A 19938-nucleotide genomic window follows, 5' to 3' on the forward strand; every position below is an offset into this window, starting at 1 on the left:
CAAACTTATTAAAACCAGGTAGGGTTGATAGTGTACTTTGAGACATGTCTACCTTTAAATCATCCTTGAATACTAAATCTACTCAAATTAACGTCAATCATGGTCAGGTTGCCCGGTCATATCAGCCTTGTTCAAAAGTCAGATGGAAGGGTGGTTATGGAGCCTCAACTTGGACATGCACATAGTACAGGATAAGTAGATAAAGTAGATAGTACTGTTTGTGCCTCGTAATATAAACAGCTTAAAGAATCAAAAGGATATAGAAAGTGTTGGAATTTATGCTTTTACAACTTAAAAATGCCATAACTGATGAGCTGTGACATGTTCTGTTACTCATTGCGATGGTAAAGAGTAGGACGATGTTGGGTTCAGGCAGAATATGTCATTTTATATAATTGTAGTGTGATGCACTAATGGGCTGCACTGCGCATAGCAAATGTTAATCGCAACCAATTTTCAAAGCGATGCACTACTGGGCTGCAACGAGCTGTGAGGGATTAACATTGTCAATCAATTTATACAGTTAAGTCAGTGAAACAAATTTTAGTGAAACAAATTTAAAATTTTATCCTTTATTTTACCATCATAATATAATAATATTTATATGCCTCCGTTTTGAAAGTTTTAAATTTTAATATATTCACATTTCTATTTATAATTCAATTTTATGTATAAGTCAATAACTGGCAGCCGAAGCCGCGCATTCTTGAAAACAGGATTAACTTGTTTATAGTTATACGACAACGTAAATTTAAAACTACCCTGTAAAAAATATCATCTGGTTTTCAGTCTTGTTTCCAGACCTGTCATCTGGTTTCCAGTCTTGTTTCCAGTCTGGAATCCAGGCCTATGATCTTGATTCAAGATCACACGCCGCAACAAAATGCGCGCTCGTTGCTTTGTTTATAGTCTTTAAAAACATCTTGCGCCTTACGCGTAATAAACATCCGACAGAATCCCGCCTTTCACAGTCAAGTTGCCGCTCTTTTGACGAGCGAAGAAACTAGAATGCTTGTTTCCCGCCAACAAAATTCCCGCCAACAATTCCCGCCAATTTCGTAAAGAAAAAGTTCAAAAGAGTGTACCGGAACATTTTATTATTAGATAAGATAAAAACCAATGATTTAAAGTAGCAAATAAATCTTACTGAAATGTTGCTCTCTGTTCTTCTGATGTAACGATTCTGTACTTCCTAATCAAACACTCGATACAGGACGTAATCACCGTCGAGAGAGGGATCTTTACATTACGATAACGATTGAGACGATCACTTGAGATGGTTCCTTCAACTTGATCTGCATTCTGCAGCAATTGAATATTTTAAAAGTAAAACAATACTGCGATCCAATCATCTGTTATAAATTTGTATTTGAGAATAAGTTACCAAGTTCTTATTACTAAAGTTGATTTGATTTAGAATTATCTGAAATATTAAGTTAAAGTGTCAAAAAGAAATAAGTAAAACACCAAGGATCAAGGTAGCCTAGTTATATTGAAATGTATTTGTATCGATGACTTATCAATATTCAAAACGCAATGTCACGTCTATTAACGTTTATATATATTTATATTATATATAAACGTTAATAGACGTGACATTGCGTTTAGTTTATAAACTACTTCATATTTGTGAAGTACTCAGTGAATTCTTACAAGACAAGGTGAGATATACCTTCTAAGCAGAGAATGATTGTTTCATTAGTCGTGCCACGTTGTTTTCAGTTGTTGTTTAAAACGCTCTACACGTTTAGCTGGAATTACGGCATGGAAGCAAATTGGTACCAATTTATCAACAGAATGAGGATCTCATTACAAAAATGGTAAAAAATTCCTCTCAAGCAAATTCCAAAAAAATAAGCTTTGAAGCGGGGTTTGAATCAAGAAGAAGGCAATTTCTCTTTTTGATGAACATTGAACAAGTTTAAAGAGGTTTCACAACTTAACTCAGACGAAAGCTTCTGAGTTCCGACTGTCAACTGAATTCCAGCTAATTTATGGATGATCCGCAGTTCCTGGTAGCTCCATGCATACAACTTATTGCAGCTCAATGAAGCCAAATTTGAGATCCTCAACTATACGCTCAATAATTCGCTTCTGCTACGAAATCTGCCATTAACAAATTATCTGCTCAGTTACACTCTTACAACAGGTCAAATAATTGAGCCAGCAGAAACTGTCAGGGACTTGCGGGTGATTTTATCAAACGACTGCTCTTGGACTCCCCACATCCAGAAAATGATCCAATAAGCAAGCACTATGTCATCCTGGGTTCTTAGCGTCTTCAAAGATAGATCACAATTTCTCATGCTTACCCTCTTCAAAACCATGGTGCGGAGTAAGCTAGAATATTGCTGCCCTGTCTGGAATCCAGCCAAGACCATGGACATAGAGGCTATAGAAAACGTTCAACGACAATTTACCCGACGCATTAAAGGACCAGTTAACTGAAAAATTTGTAGTCTCCAATTTGGCTAAGATTTAAATCAGCTGTGACAAACTGGTAAAGAATCGTATCGTCGAAAGAACCAACTCTCTAGCGTACGTGTAACGCGTGTTATTGCAATAATAAGCTGTGGCCTCGTGACGTCATAAAGTCCCTCAGTGCGCGCTTGCATAGCGTAATTTACATTACAAATGTTTATCATCGTCAATAAAACACGTGTAACTCACTCAAATTTTAGAATTATGACTATTACCCTAGTTCTCCAAAATCCTTATAGTTTTGGCTATCATTCTAACTAAAGGAATAGCTGATTGGATGTACAGTGCTCACGTCATGATTTTAAACAGTTGCAGTGATATAGGTTCTTGAACAGTGGCGGGTGAATGTACGATTAGAAAGTTTCTGCTATTACAACTTATGTCATATGTGATAATTTTAGATTGTTTTTATTGCTTAATTACACAAGCAGCTAGGGAGACTGTACCGATTATTTTTCCCCAGTCCATGAAACTCTAACGAATTTAGAAACGATCTAGATAAGTAGGAGTTTGTTCAATTCCGAGAGCAATTATATTTATAGCATAGCGAAATTTATAACTATAATCCGCATGTGTCAGCCAGTACAGGAGACAAGAAGTCTGGCTACTTTACGGCCGTTCCTCTGGGACCATTAGTAGAAGTAGCTTCTATCAGAACAGTGCCGTGGGAACAGAATTCCCGCCAAAATACCCGGTCTCGGGTTTACCAAATAGTAATACTGTTCGGAGTGTACGGTGTGGAGTGTTTTTTGAATTAGACTTACGGCTTACCTAGTTGTTATCCTAATTGCATTATCATCGGTACATAACATAAATAAACTACTGGTAAGTTTAAATACCAAGTGCAAACGTGTTCAGTCAATCGACCCACTGAACAATTATAGAAATTCCAAGACCCTATTATTCTCTGGCCATATATTACGGCACGATCGATTGTTAGATGGCTAAACGACCAACGTTATAATCTATACAATTCTAAAACTATGAGCTAGCACTTTAATCTAAAAACACACTTTTGATATTACTCCTGATTTTTACATTTCACGTAAAACATTGTCGCCACAGGTTGATCATGGACACTAACAGCTTAATTTGAGATAAATGACTTATGAGTTTCTCTAAAGTTAACTCTTAAGTTGTGTACTCCAGTCATTTATGGAAATTTATGGAAATGAACCTGCAAATGTTCAAATACTCACGAAACTTTGCACAGACCTTCCTGAAGGTATGAATAAACGATTTTCGAGACATTTTTTTGACCGTGGAGAAAACCCAGGAGGGCCACGCCCATATTGACCCAATAACGTAACCGACCCCTTGCTTCTGAAGGTCGTAAAGACTTCAAAATAGGCTTAAACGAAGCCGCATATGCATGTTTATATAGGAGTTATTGAGCAACACATGGCCTAAAATCCTTACTTTTCGAGAAATTTGCCAAAAACCATTTTGGGCGTGGTGCTGAGCCCATTTTCGATAGGATCGTGATAGAGTCTTTAGATAGGGTGCAAAAGAACCGCAATGAGCATATTAATATATGACTTACGAACAAACATATGCCTTAAAGTGCTTACTTTTTCAGTTATTGGCGAAAAACTGATTTTCGGTTCCAGAAATCATGCAAAACTATGGGTATCTGGTAACTTGGGCTATGAAGGCCCTAAAGGTTTTTTAATGTGTGCAAATTGTGCAGAATGGCCATGTTTATATACAAATTATGAAGCAACATGTACCCTAAATTACTTACTTTTCGAGTTATTTGGGGGAAAAGATTGTATTATGTCCATTTTCTACCTGTAAAATACAGTCTCACGAGCTCTTCTGCGCGCGTGAGGGACTTTATGACGTCATCGCCAAAATAATACAAACGCTATTTACACGCGTTAGAGAGCAGTTAGAGATTTAGGAATTTCGACTCGTTGCTTAGTTTGCTATTTGTCACAATCTGTCAGAATATGAGGATAACTTTTTTTTCAGTTAACTGGTCCTTTAACGGATGCAGTGGTTTAGACTACTGGGAACGTCTCACGAAACTCAATATCATACAGGGTGGGCCAAAAGTCAGTACCCATACGTTGGCCTTAATAGCTCCGCCGTGTTTTATATTTGAGAGCTGTTGCTTTGCAGATGGCATACTGTACTTACTGGTTCGAGGATTTCGTCGTCAAAATTGAAAATTCGAATATTTTAGACCACGCCCATTCAATATTAAAACTACTATATTATTTTCTCTTAACATGCTGATTGCTGAACACCTAATTTTTTTAGAGACGGTAGATTATCAAATGTTGCATATGATCTGAAAACATGAGGCAAAACGGATTAAAAATGACGAAGTTATCGAGCATTTTCTGTATCTCGTTAACAATATTGACTGGGTGATTATGTGACACCGTGACACGACACCTTAATTGGGCACCCTTAACAATTCCCATAACGTTTAACGGGGTAGTTAACGGGGGCACCTTATCACGTGATTAGGTAAACCAATCACCTGATCACACGTAATGAATAAACTCGCTATGCTTCATATCTCGGTCATCTGAGAAGCTACAGTTCTAATTCTTTCAGCACAAACATAATTGGAATATCCAAACACAATTCAATAACATTTTGCTTGATCCGACTATCCAAACTATCAAATAAATGTGAAAATGAACCTCCATTTGAAAAAAATGAACAGGAATATTTTTCGAGTTGACAAATTCCTCGAACCAGTGGTGGTACTAAGTTATACCAGAAAGAATTATTTCAATCGGGCACTCAGTGACTGAGCTATAAAGGCCAACGTATGGGTACTGACTTTTGGCCCACCCTGCACTGTATCATTGCAGAGACGTCGAGAAAGGTACATCTTGATCCACACATGGAAAATTCTCAATGGCCTGGCCCAAATGATATTGGCATGCTGTTCAAAAACAACCCCCGACGACAAGCTACTGTACCAGCACTAAACAATAAATCACAGCGTTCTGTGGCAACTCACTATGAAAACTCATCAAGAAGGGGGGGGGGGGGGGGGGGGGGGGGTCTGAGGAACAGCTTCAGGGTGGCGGGGAGCACCCAAAGTTTTTCTTTCCAAATTGTCAGTGAGAAGCTTCAAAGCTTTCTTGCCCTTTCTTGCTTCCCTCCGGAGGACGGTGAGGGCATCCAGGACAATTTCCCTATTTTGCTGGAATGTTTTTGAGGGGAATATCCTCGACAGTGCCTGGGTTGAACTGCCCATCAGTTTGGTTGGGAGGTTGTTCAAACCCTCGACACTGCCGAGTCCCGCGAATGTCATGTCCGCTGGCTCTAAGTTGTGTATGGCAGGAATCAGGACATGCACCTTGATGATCTCCCTGGCTTTGTTCATATGCCAGTTTTTATCCTTGCCTGGATGACGAACGCTCTCAATCTTCTCTTTGATGTCCCTCACAAGGTCAGGATCAGCCCCCAGGTTGTATTGATCTTGCCTGAACTTTCCTCTGTCTCCGACAGGACGAGGACCAGTCCATCCTCTTGGTATGTCAGGAGACGATGGGTTGCATGCTGATGAAATGTAAAACGTGGTTACTTTAGGTTGCTTGTTTATATGAAACACCGAAATGGGTCGAAAAACGGAGCGCTCCGCCACTTGTACCTCCTCTCCCCCACCCCCCCCCCTCCAAACTGAAAGCCTGGCTAAAAAACGTCTAAATTTTTTTGAAGAATGTGGTGGTGAAATGGGACTTATTGCTTTATTGATAATTGATGCAATGGTGAAGTAGAGACGGAATATTTTGTGGCTCATTACGAAAATGAAGTGCGGTTGCATATGGTGCTGAATAACTCTATTTCTATACGAAATTTCGCTGTTATATGTTGATAGTAAAATTACAAATTCTTTAATTCAAACTAAAAATGCCGGTCAGACCCCTAGAGTCGATTGAACGTTTTGTGACCAAAACAAACAGAGGTGTAGAAATAATTTCGTTGGTGTGAGCAGTATACGCTAATACTCAGGGTATACGTGAATTTTCAATTGTGAATTCAGTCTGTCACCTAGCAACATGGCTCGTAACAAATACTAACGGATATCCGATTCAATACTTTTCAGTTTCAAACGTCGATTTCTAATAGTCAAAAACCTTAAATGTTGAAGCCATGCATTTTCAGACAATCTTCCACATGCACAATGCCAAAAGTTCCGAAATTCCTACCTAACATTTTGTGGCCGGATACTGATTCAAAATGCTTTGGACATTTTGATTATTCATAGATGTATCCTTGGAAGAGTTTTGCTTTTCTTAGTAACATAAAACTTTGCGAACGTAAAACTTCTTAATTTCACCATTATATGTATTATTTTAAAACAGTTTTTTCCTCAAAGTTAAAGCAATTTATTTATGATTATAAATGTGTTGCTGAACAAACCTGTCCTGGTGAGTCTGCGTCTTTTAGCCTTCTCTTCTTTCAGCTCCAATCGAACAATGTGCAATTCCTCCTTTAGCAGTTCGATTGAGGCTGCCTGCTCTTTGACAGCCTCTTTCACCTTATCTCCTATCAACTTTTCAATTGACACCCAGAGATAAGGTGAAAGATCTCGCAGTGAATCCGCCGAGAACCTGATGAAATGAATTTCCATTGTCGAATTACGAGCTCAAAGGACATTTAAATCAGTGGGGTACCCAACAAAAAACCCAACAAAAAAGGTTTTTTAATGGCATTACCGTAAGTTAACCTCATAAATATTTGATGGAATATTTTAATTCTAATCACTGTAATAAGAGTTGAAATAGAAAATTCTACTAAAACTAGAACAGAATCAATGCTAATTTAGGAAAAGAAAATAGAAAATTTGTTGCAAAAATTAGGAAATAATGCCTCGAATAGGATATATTAGTCTAAGCCGGAACAAAAACTAAGCAACTATGAACTAGAGTACAAATCTAGATAGTTTAAAAGAGATTATAGTAACGATATGTGATAGATACCTCTGGCTGTATGGACTGAACCTGGTTGTGTCTCTAACTCTTGATCTTTGTGACCTGAAAATTGAAATACGACAATAAGACCAGTATTAGCTGGCAAGATGGCTTAAGTTAAGGTATAAATAATAATTCATCCGATGAAAAGTCATTTCAAATCTGCGATTTATCATTTGATGGTACAAAGTATGAAATTATGATGTATGTCAAATATCTGTACTGATACCTAGTTGTAAATAGGGAATTTATGGGGATAACTTGATATATTCGCTTCCCCAAAAAGTGCGGTAAATCAGGGTTTTACTGTATGATCGCGTTTAATATTCAAAGAAAATTACAACTGATTCACCTCCTTGAGCTTGGTAAGTACATGTGTTCAGAGGGGGCAGGTGCGGTTCTAAAAAACATTCGTAAGCAAAGTGTTAAAATTTCCTATGCACACTATGTGAAAAACAATACACTTCTAGTGTCGTGTGAATATGCTATCAACTTACATTGGGTGCTTATTTTGACCCACCCTTTTCTAAAGAAATGAGACATCAAATTTCACGCTTCTATCGCAATTCTTCCTGTTAATTGGTGTTTTCATGTGGCACATTTAATGAAAATAACAACCGATTCACCTGTCTGCCTGGGGACTGTCAGCTATGACAACTGGTGTGTCAACTACTTCAGGGGCGGGTCTGAAAGACAACAATAATGTTAAGCATAGCAGTGTCAAACTTTTATAGAAAACAGTAAACAGTTACATACACCGCAACCGGCACATTGCTCATACAACAAAGCTAGAGTAATTAAATAAAATAAACTGTTACAAGTAAGGCAGTAGTTTTTCATGAATACTGAACGTCTAATTTGATGAGATTTTGAGCAAGTTGCACACTATGTGAAAAACAATACACTTCTAGTGTGTGTGTGAATATGCTATTGACTTACATTGGGTGCTTATTTTGACCCACCCTTTTCTAAAGAAATGAGACATCAAATTTGACGCTTCTATCGCAATTTTTCCTGTTAATTGGTGTTTTCATGTGGCACATTTAATGAAAATAACAACCGATTCACCTGTCTGCCTGGGGACTGTCAGCTATGACAACTGGCGTGTCAACTACTTCAGGGGCGGGTCTGAAAAACAATAATAATGTTAAGCAGTGTCAAACTTTTATACAAACAAAAATTAACATTTACATACACCGCGACCGGCACATTGCTCTTACAAAAAAGCGAGAGTAATTAAATAAAATAAACTGTTACAAGTAAGGCAGTAGTTTTTCGTGAATACTGAACGTCTAATTTGATAAGATTTTGAGCAATTAAACAAATAATCAATTAAACAAATAATCAAAGTTTTAGCACATTTTACAGCATAAAATTTAAACAAATGAAAACATATAATGCTCTTAGTGGTAAATGGCCGTTTGTTCTGAGCTGTATGATTTTTTGACAATCAACTAGCGGGGCAAGGAATGTACTGGCTGGTAGCTTTTGTACACACCAGAACGCTAGTCTGGTTGATTAGTGACCAAATTAGAGGCGTTGATAGGAAGGCATTATAATTTGTGGGTGTAAGAGGGAATATTTGGCATGCATTATTCTAGCAGCTATTTTGTAACAAATGGTCTTTACGATTATTAAGGACGGTAAGTATTTTGGGTGTTCAATACTAAATCATGGCTAAATGTCTAAGTGGGGGTTTAAATTTAAGGCCCAGCTCAAGATTTATGCGAGATTGCGAGCCGGACTCATCGCACAAAATTTGAAAATAAATGAGGAAACAGAAAAAGTTTAACTTAAAAGTTGAGGTAATTAGGAACTTAACATGTATTTTATACTCTTAACGTGTATTTTATCACTTGTTTATAGCGTGAAAACTTCGACGTAACGCGCGCGAGATTTTTGCCAGATTTTTGCGAGTTTCGTTTAAATCTCATAGCTAGGCTCACGATATCGTGAGATTCTCCGCGAGATTTCGGCACCCTCTTTCAGCACTACATATTCGGTCGCGCGCTTGCATTTTCATCGCTTTTCAGCGTGTTTATTCACTGTACTGTCTAAGTCTTAAAGGATACTAGTTGTTATAAGATCAAGATTCACAGTGGTTACTATAGTTACCATGGTTACCATTAAAGGAGGTACTATTCCTGGCTACAGTCTACTCAATCTTTCTCAGAATATACTTGATACTGCCATAGGCATAGTGAATTAAAAGTTTGAGAAAGGGTCTCTTCAACTGGAGAACTGACTTATTAATCCTAGCAGGTAATTAACTCTGGATCCTCATCACATTGATTCCATTCTAAATTCTAGCCATAAACAAAACAAACATTACCAGATAACTCCGTTTACAATAATTTGACATGTTCCAGTGTGAACGAGGCCTTCCCCGGACAAATCCTTAAATGCCAGTCTTCTCTTGATCTTAGTTCTCTAGATGAAGTACGAACAGTATAATCTATCGGATAACGTATATAACAAGGTGCTCTGATGATAATTTTAGTAAAATAATTAATAATTGCCAAAAGAATGACCGCTGAAGAGACTCGAACCCGAGTCAACTGCTTGGCGAGCGCGCCCTAAACCATCGGGCTACGTGAGGCTTACCATAATTACAATATGTAACATAATATAATTCATAAAAATACGCACGTAAATTTTTCGTTATTTATGGATCCAATTACAGTGACATACTTTTCGCTTACAAAGGGACTCGCAAAATCTTTTAAATAGAAAATAATTAGTGGGGCAAGAAATCTTGCAGGCTGGAGGGGGGGGGGGGGGGTGGGGAGTACATTTCGCCACTGCACGTGACACGTGAAAATCGCACTTCTACTGTCAAAATCCAATCTCATCGCACTTTTTTTAGAATCTTGATAGGGGATTTAAGGGAGAAAAAGAAATGAATATTGGGTTATAATATTAATCATAGATGTCAACCCTGATATAACTATTGTACTAAAAATTTGATCATAATGCTTAAGGTCTTTATTAGAATTCAAAGTGGATACAAAAATAGGATCTCTTTACACTACACTTACTCACTCACACATCACATTTAACTTGACAGAGGAATACGCTGGCAGAGTAAGTCGATTTGGTCATGAAATTTTGGAGGTCAGGTGGAATCCCTGCAGGAGCCTACGAAAATTTAAGGATACAAATATCAAAGTCTTTATTTGTCCAGTCATACACGGCATGACAATGCTGGTTGGAAAGTAGTGAAGATTTCAGTTTGGATTTCAGGCAAGAAATACTAACAGAACAATCAAAGATTTTAAGGTTAGGGGTTATTATATTCCATATTTTCGTTGACCTCGTGTTATGGTTGTCTGGGGGATCCGGTTTATTGATAATAAGCATTGGTTTCCTGGAAGAACGAGAATACTCTTCGTACATAGACATAGGAGTAGAAAACTTCATGATCTTGAATAATTCTATGTAGCTATGGTAAGTATAAAGATTTTGTACAGTGAGTATCTCGTTGTTTTTAAACAGAGGTTTAGTGTGCTCCTTTTTATAAAATTTACTATCAAGTTTCTGGTCAGTAAATGGTCTGGTTCGAACACACGTTTTGAATTTATCCAGGTAGGCTGCTCTATCACCAAACAAGACCCTCAGACAGTACTTCTGTGCAGTGAATATTGAGCTTATACGATTTTTAGCTGCCCCACCCCATGCTGATATGCAGTACGACAGATGGGATTCAAAAAGAGTGTAGTATAACTGTCTGTGGAGAAATTCTGGGAGGGAGCAGCGTAGACGACACAGAGTTGAGGTGGCATGGTTAAGCTTTCGTTTTAGGGCTATTATATGTTCTTCCCATGTTAGATTTTCGTCAATGATGACTCCTAAAAATCTAGCTGACGTTACTCTTTTGATGGGGTAGTTGTCTATATTCATTATGAATTCTTCTTCAACGTTTGCTTCAGTACGTGACTTAGGTCTAAAGTGAATGTAGCAGCATTTTGACATGTTTATGTGAAGCTTGTTAGCCCGCATGTATGTTTGAAGGTTTGAAAGTAGGGCGTTGCTGCGTTCATATGCTTCTTGTGCAGTTTTACCAACAACAAATATGTTGGTGTCATCCGCAAAGGTGACAAACGATCCCAAGCTAGAGCTATTAGAGATATCATTTATGTAAAGTAGGAATAAAAGGGGTCCGAGAATTGACCCCTGGGGAACCCCAAATTTTATTGGAAGTAGGTCGGACTTTTCTCCTACAACATCAGTGTACTGAAATCGATTAGTTAGGTAGCTCTTGATCAGATCGTTTGCCACGCCACGGATGCCATACCTTTCTAGTTTGGTAAGTAATGTTGAGTGATCTATAGTATCGAAAGCTTTGCTGAGGTCGATGAATATGCCTAACACATGGTGCTTCAATTTGATGTGCTTAGATATGAGGTCAACAGAGTAGTTTACTGCATGGGAGGTTGAGTGCGATTGCCTGAAACCAAACTGAGTCTTAGATATTATTCCCTGAGAGCTGACAAACGAATAAATCCTAGAATATATGATTTTCTTTTAATATTTTGCCAAATATGGACAAGGTGGATATAGGACGGTAGTTTTCTATTTCTTCTGGATTACCTTTTTTGAAGACGGGTGTGATTCTGCCAGTCTTAAGTATATCAGGGAATATACCATTTGACATAAGTTTGTTTAAGTATCTGCTGATAATTGGTGCAATAACGTGGGACGAAGTTTTAATAACGGTTATGGGAATATCACTGGCCTTTCCATTCTCGAATTCTTTGATTATTCTTAGAACCTCCTCAGGAGTGCTGTCCTCTACCATAATAGATCGAGAGTTACTAGGGCTAAGGAAGTCATGGAATGTTTTCATGGGGAGAATTGGAATACCAGAAGACAAGTCAGTTGTGATAGTTTCATTGAGCTTGGGAGCAATTGATACGAACCAGGAATTAAAACCATTGGCAATTGCTCTCCGGTTCAAGATTCTTTCATTATTGATGATGAAAGGTGGTTTGGTTGTTTTCTTTCTTTTGCCCCTAAGCTCATTTATTATCTGCCAAGTTTTCTTACTGCTTTCAATGTTTTTATAGATTTCGTTACAGTAATAGGAGCGTTTGGCTGCCTTTATGATACCCTTAAGCATCCTACGATAGTCACTAAATATCTTATAAAGAAGGACATTGCCAGATGGATCTTTATTTGTTACTGTATCTGACCATTCTTTACAAAGCTCATGTTTTCTGTCGATTGAGAGGATGATTCCATCTGTAATCCAAGGATTAAGCTTTGGTGTTCTTTTGGTCGTTTTCGGTACTTCTAATTTACAGTGCTTGTCAAGGGTGGATTTGAAGCAATCGACAAATTCGCAAAAATCTGAAGATTGGGACAGCTGATTCACCTTCACCTCAAGGTCAGAAACAAAATTTTTAAGCTTGGCACTTGAGTAGTCGTAGTAGCGGACATGTTTTTCATTGTTCTTATTTCTTGGGGCCGGGGTTGAGGTGAAGGAGAATATGAACGTGTGTTCACTTAATCTATCCTGAAGTACACCAGAGAGCAAAACATTATCAATATCACTAACTAGGATGTTATCTATACACGAGTTTTTACAATTAGGCCGGAAGTGGGTAGCAATTGAGATGGATGGATACAAACCATTACTAATTATAGTGTCTTCAAATAACTGGTTGTGTGACGAAACTTTGAAGAGGTCTGAGTTAAAGTCGCCAAGCAAACGAAAGGGCTTGCCGGATATCTGCTTAGCAATGGTTTGTAAAGTTTCACAAAAAGCCTTAAGGCAGCCACTAGGGGGACGGTATACAACTCCGTAGACAACCCCAACACCAGTGCTATCAGTGATTTCGGCGAATGAGCATTCAATGTTTACAGTACAGTAGGATAACTTTTCTAGGACAACAGTGTTAAGGTTGTCTGAGACATAAAGCGCAACCCCAGTGCCCTCTTTCTTATCTGGGAGGGTATTTTGATAAAAACTGGTGTAAGATGGGATCTGGTATAATTCTTGTAAGCTACTACCAACGTTGGTTTCAGCAAGTGAGATAACCGTTTGAGTTCAACTTGGAATGTATCGAAATTACTGGCATTGCCATCAATGTTGAGGAACAGTGCTGAGAGGAAGGACCCATCACCACTGCTGATTTTTGTAGCTACTTCTGTGAATTCACGTTTGGAATAACGTTTACAGCTCTCGAGGGTATGACAAAATTTTTGGATGAGGGTGTCTTCTGCACCCTCATTGTAGGGCCTGTCCGACTTTTCGAGATCGTTTTGATTGTCAAAGGGGCAGTACCTATCCTCTGTGATAAGTGCACATTCTGGGCACATCCATAGGCCATTCTTGCACTTAAAACTAGCAGATTTAAAACATCTAGTATAGATAACTTTGGTGCAGTTTTCACATTCAAGCATAGGTTGCCCAATATTAATCGACTTACTGCACGGATAGCACACCTCCTTATTGATTTTCAAGTTCATTTTGATCAAGTGGGATCATATCACACTGTCTGACCAGGTTTCCTCTGTCTAGTTCTCTCAAGTTTCTCACGCACATACACCCAATGTTTAACACATCTCACAAACTTAGATAAACCGCGGTTGCCAAGATGTATCTCATTCCCATCTCTGGTAAAGTTCATGGCAAGCAGACCTTTGTTATCAACGAAGTGATAGACACCGATCTGCCACACGCTTTGCTCGAAGCTTGACTCAAGCATATCATAGACAAGTCTGTTGAACATGATGATGTTCATGTTCATGCGGGGAAATCGCGAAGGCAACACAGCGGTAACAAATATCTTAATACGAGGGCATATAGTCTGGATCTGTTGTAGCTTCAAGTGGAGAATATCCACGAGTTGATGAACATCGTTAGGAGATTTCAAGTTCGCAGGTTGCACACTATGTGAAAAACAATACACTTCTAGTGTGCGTGTGAATATGCTATTAACTTACATTGGGTGCTTACCCACCCTTTTCTAAAGAAATGAGACATCAAATTTGACGCTTCTATCGCAATTTTTCCTGTTAATTGGTGTTTTCATGTGGCACATTTAATGAAAATAACAACCGATTCACCTGTCTGCCTGGGGACTGTCAGGTATCACATTAACTGAAACCGGCATGTCAACTGCTTCAGGGGCGGGTCTGAAAAACAACATTAATTTTAAGCAGTGTCAAAATTTCCTAGAAAACAGTCAACAATTACAACTAGCCCAAAAAAAAGAAATGAAATGGGGTTAGTTTTGCTTCATAGATTTTAAGAATTACAGCATATAGATAGTACGTATCAATTATTAATTTTTCGTGGTTGATGATCCATTCAAACGTGAGGAAGTACTTCCGGAAAAAGGGTAACCAAGGGTCATCTAAGACGTGTCAATCAAACCTTTTAGGATTCGGCGTGGATCCCTCTTTAGCTTTACCAGCTGAACCGTAGATACATCTAGCAAAATAATTATGTCATATTTTTTTCTTTTCTTTGAAAAATTTTCATATTATTTGTATTCATTTGGTTATTGGTCTAATTAACATTTTATTTGTGTTTCATTTCAAGTGTTTTGAAATTTAAGTGTACTAAAAATCCCGTCATGTTTTCGGGTTGCCACGATAGGTACAAAGAAAAGTGAATCTTAAAAAGGCTGAAGGTTTATGAAAACTAGCTGATAACCCGTCCTATGAATGTCCACTGACATCGAGACGGTCATTCCTAAAAATTTACTCATGACACCGGTGCTCTTGATTTAAAATCAAAGCAGTGTCAATAAAGGCCTATTTATTGCTGTTTTTAAAAGCACACCCTGGGTATTTTCCAGAGGGCGGGTTCCTAGCTATTAATTTCCAATTGTTGAGCCTTTCTAAATATTGCAGAACGTTTGTTACTATAGGAATCATGAAAACCTAGTGTAGTATATTAACGTGTTTTACTTATATTGATTAAAGTGTGTTTCAGAAAAACTGTCCCACCTTTCCACATCCTTGGCGGATTTAAATGATCGTTTACTGTTCCTATCTGTCTTCTTAGGGTTCTTTTCTGCTTTCCTTTTTGATCCAACCTTTCTTGTCAGATTGTCCCTAATGGTTACGGGTTAAAAGGGGGTTTTTTGAGTTGAAAGGACATTTTAGATAGTAATTTCTATGCATCTATGACCGATATCATCCCTAGAAATGGAGCGGTATCTTTTATAGATACGACTATAATAATGAACAACGTTTTTTATTCTATCAGCTCAGCTCTTTTCGTTCATTGAGCCTACTAAAAAATTCAAGAATAATAATACAAATGCTTATCAACTAGATCTGTCAACATTTTTGAGTACTCTAAATGAATAGTGAATACCTATGAGATACTTCAACTATAAGTCATATCGTTTTATGAAAATCGAGAACGCCCCATTGTGAGATCAAAAAATAAAAACCCTTCTTTTACCAGACTCGTGCGTCTGGTAAAAGAAGGATTTATACTATAGATTAGGATCTGATTCTCTAGGTAAATATCATTAACATGTAATAATATTGCAGCAATCTAAGCGCATAGATCGAAGTCTACTTGATCCATCAAAGATCTAAAGGTATTCAGGTAATTTCAAAGGGACATCCTGGTACACAACCTTATGGAACAGAAGGAGGTCATTAAAGTCAAGTCGCACAATGGAACCTACCCATTGAATGTTTATCCCAAAATTGACCAGTATCTAAGCTACTGTTGTTCAATACGCGAATTAAATAAGAATATGACATGAGAAGTACTGTATTGAAAAATTATACACCAACTTTTTCGTCCGGTCGCTGTGGACTAATCCAGCGATACGTTCCATCTCTCTCTTTTTGTCCCCTGCATCACCTGAAAGACAATTTGGATAAAATTTGCAATCAGAGAAAAGTGTTAGTATCTCTAGGTCTAGTAGCAGGATTCTCAAAATTCAAAGACTAATCAAAAAGAAATGTAATGAATAAAATCTCCTACCAGAAATTAGTTTGTCGACGATAACAGAGTATTCCTTATTCTGTCCTTCCAACATATAAAATGCTGAGTACTTAGCTCCTATCTCCTTCTTCTTCCCATGATCTCCTCCTTCTGTCATCTGGAAACATTTACATATTAGTCAAAAGTTTAAGTAAGTATTATATCTACTGACCTGTATGTGTGGTGTTTACATACCAATAGGCAGCCCGATCTAAAATGAGCTTTGTCTATTAATATGAGCCAAGAATATAATGAATAAATATACTATTTGAATACATTGTTCTTAAAACCTCGTTAATTGAATATTTATGAAGCCTTTTAGAATAGCAATGGGAAAAATCATAACCCCTGATTGGATGAGTTCAGGTGTGGAACTGTATTATATAATCTACAACACCTGGTCTTATTTACTTACCAGCTTATCTATCGGGAGAAGTTCTTGTGCATAATCTGGATAATCGGGAAACGACACTGTAGCCCATTTCGGGCTATCATCTTGTTCACCATGCCGCGTTGGAGCTTTTGAGTTCCTTTTGGTTATTGACTGCAAAGGATGTTAATAACAAGCTAATGATGGGAGGATAAAGGTTTGTCAATTATTGCATTGGATCCAGCCACGCCAGTAAAATTTGGCACGCCCGCACCATCATGCTGTGTGCTCCCACATCAGCGTGAGAATTTGAAATCAAAATTTTTGGTAAGAAAAAATAAATTAAAAATCTAATTTCTGACAGCTAAAAATTTGATAACGCTACGTTTCCTGAAAATGCTGCGCAGAATTTATCAATTAGGAACAAAGCCGGGAACAACTACATTAGATCCAGCACTATCATTTTAGGTCAGACATTTGCCTTTAAACTTTTATGGAATGCTATTTTACTTTGCGTAAATTTGGTTTTTTGTTAAATTTCTTAATTTTTTGAAGCTTGGACCCTCCCCTCCCTAAAACGAAAATTTAGTGGCCTAATTGCTGTATCCGCCAAAATCAACGTTCATAAAATCATGGTGTTTTATAACATAGAACTCAAAAAATCAATTATCACTTCTGTATCCTTGTATCCTTGTATCCTTGTATCCTTACATAATTCTTCAGGTGCGCACGTGAATGAGTTGTATGCATGGAGCTACCAGGAACTGCGGATCATCCACAAATTAGCTGGAATTCAGTTGACATTCAGAAGCTATCGTTTGAGTTAAGTTGTGAAACCTCTTTAAACTTGTTCATCAAAAAGAGAAATTGCCTTCTTCTTGATTCAAATCCCCCTTCAAAGCTTCTTTTTTTTTGGAATTTGCTTAAGAGGTATTTTTTACCATTTTTGTAATGAGATCCTCATTCTGTTGATAAATTGGTACCAATTTGCTTCCATGCCGTTATTCCAGCTAAACGTGTAGAGCGTTTTAAACAACAACTGAAATCAACGTGGCACGACTAGAACAATCATTCTATGCTTAGAAGGTATATCTCACCTTGTCTTGTAAGAATTCACTGAGTACTTCACAAATATGAAGTAGTTTATATTTACCAGAACGACCGATCATAACTTTGATAAATCGACAGTCATTGTAAAACAAGTAATAGACGTGACATTGCGTCACGACTTAAATATTGTTAAGTCATCGATACAAATACATTTCAATATAGCTAGGCTACCTTGGTGTTTTACTTATTTCTTTTTGACACTTTAACTTAATATTTCAGATAATTCTAAATCATAGCAACTTTAGTAATAAGAACGTCGTAACTTATTCTCAAATACAAATTTATAATGATGATTGGATCGCAGTATTTTTTTACATTTAAAATATTCAATTGCTGCAGATCAAGTTAAAGGAACCATCTCAAGTGATCGTCTCAATCGTTATCGTAATGTAAAGATCCCTCTCTCGACGGTGATTACGTCCTGTATCTAGTGTTCGATTAGGAAGTACAGAATCCTTACATCAGAAGAACAGAGAGCAACATTTCAGTAAGATTTATTTGTTACTTTAAATCATTGGTTTTTATCTTATCTAGTAATCAAATGTTCCGGTACATTCTTTTGAACTTTTTCTTAACGAACTTGGCGGGAATTTTGTTGGCGGGAAACAAGCATTCTAGTTTCTTCGCTCGTCAAAAGCGCGGCAATTTGTCAGTTAAAAGGCGGGATTTTGTCTGAAAGGCAGGATTTTGTCGGATGTTTATTACGCGTAAGGCGCGGAATGCTTTTTAATGACTATAAAACAAAGCGACGGCGCAGCGTTTTGTTGCAGCGTGTGATCTCGAATCTAGATGCTAGTCCATGCAGATCCCTCAGGCACCACCCCCACCACCCTCTGATATGCCCTCCACGTATGGACAGCAGCATCATCCAAGAGCACCTCCATCAGTTCCAAGGATTGAAGTAAAGGATACCCCCCTTACTCATAATTTTAAATGCATAGAAGGGATAAAGGAAGATTTCTTAACTCCTGATGAAGAGATAGAGCTCACAGACTTTCTCAAAGCTGAGAGTTTCACTAAAGAAGGTAAGCATGCCACAATCCAGTATGGCCAACATTACCACTACATGGGTGCAAAATCGGAACCAAAGCCCATGCCCACCCTGATTGGCAACATCATGAAACGTCTTAACACTGAATTCTCCTCCACACACCCCCAGAAACAGTTCCACTATGACCTAAACTCCTGCCTGGTTAACAGGTATGCAGATGGGAATGAAGCACTTCCTGAACATTCAGACAACGAGGGAGACATTAATCGGGTGTCATCGATATTCACAGTTTCCTTAGGCTCATGTCGAACACTTAGCTTTCGTGAAACTTCTACAGATAAGATTACGGAGATAAAATGTCAGGGTAGAAGCATGTACCATATGACAAAAGCAAGCCAGGAGTTTTTTAAACACTCAATCAAGCCTGAAACGTCTGATGAAGTAGGAATGCGATATAGTCTAACCTTTCGCTCAATCCACTGGTCAAATTTTAACTCCACAGTGCTTGTTGGAGATTCAAACTTTGGACAAATCAACTTTGGTACAGGTCGTGGAAAGATGGGACAAGCCACCCCTGGAGTTCGCCTCTGGGCAGCTACGGTTGAGGAGATCGATCCCTTGTCTTGTGTAGGTTACAGAAACGTTGTCATCATGGAAGGAACCAACAATTTAAAAGTAGATGGAACGGATGAGAGAGAGTTGTATACCAAGTATAAGAACAAAATCGCTCAGATTAGGAAATACAACCCACGTTGTAAACTGATAATCTGTCCTGTGCTGCCAACAAGGTCGCATAAGATCAATCGAAAAGTTAATGTTTTTAACCAGTATTTGTACAACGATCTCAGTCAATCTAATCTTAAAGTTCTAATTGTTGATAGCTTTTTGACATTTCTAGATAAAAGCACCAACCTGCTTAAGAACAGTCTAGCTAAGTCTGATGTGAATGATATTCTTCATATTAATGGCAAGGGCGTTGGTGCACTAGTCAAGTTAATTAAGAACTGTATTTTTACATCCAAGGATCATAACAAGTTAGTAGGTAGTAGATTGTACAGCAACACACTAAGAGGAGGACCGCCAG

The 19938-nt window shown here is 37.9% G+C and overlaps 1 protein-coding gene across 1 annotated transcript; it reads right to left on the reverse strand.

Annotated features, from left to right (window-relative positions):
* Nucleotides 1-469: 469 nt before the first annotated feature.
* Nucleotides 470-16906, reverse strand: LOC134826844 (uncharacterized). The gene is made up of 11 exons (XM_063839348.1): nt 16799-16906; nt 16384-16501; nt 16191-16260; nt 15384-15491; nt 14806-14862; nt 14496-14564; nt 7777-7824; nt 7434-7487; nt 6874-7064; nt 5519-6009; nt 470-487 (listed from the first exon to the last, which is right to left on the reverse strand). The coding sequence occupies exons 2-11, from the start codon at nt 16499-16501 to the stop codon at nt 470-472; spliced, it is 1224 nt and encodes a 407-aa protein (XP_063695418.1). The 5' UTR covers nt 16799-16906.
* Nucleotides 16907-19938: the final 3032 nt, after the last annotated feature.

This window comes from Bolinopsis microptera, chromosome 2 (genome assembly GCF_026151205.1).
Source record: "Bolinopsis microptera isolate Bmic1 chromosome 2, MBARI_Bmic_1.0, whole genome shotgun sequence".
Classification (NCBI taxonomy): Eukaryota; Metazoa; Ctenophora; class Tentaculata; order Lobata; family Bolinopsidae; genus Bolinopsis; species Bolinopsis microptera.

Coding starts and splice junctions, on each gene's coding strand:
- LOC134826844 (XM_063839348.1), bottom strand. CDS start 16,501: ATGACAGAAGGAGGAGATCATGGGAAGAAGAAGGAGATAGGAGCTAAG. Junction 14,565..14,805: donor TCCACGCCGAATCCTAAAAG/GTTTGATTGACA, acceptor GTTGTTTTTCAG/ACCCGCCCCTGAAGCAGTTG. Junction 7,825..14,495: donor GACAGTCCCCAGGCAGACAG/GTGAATCGGTTG, acceptor AATGTTTTTTAG/AACCGCACCTGCCCCCTCTG.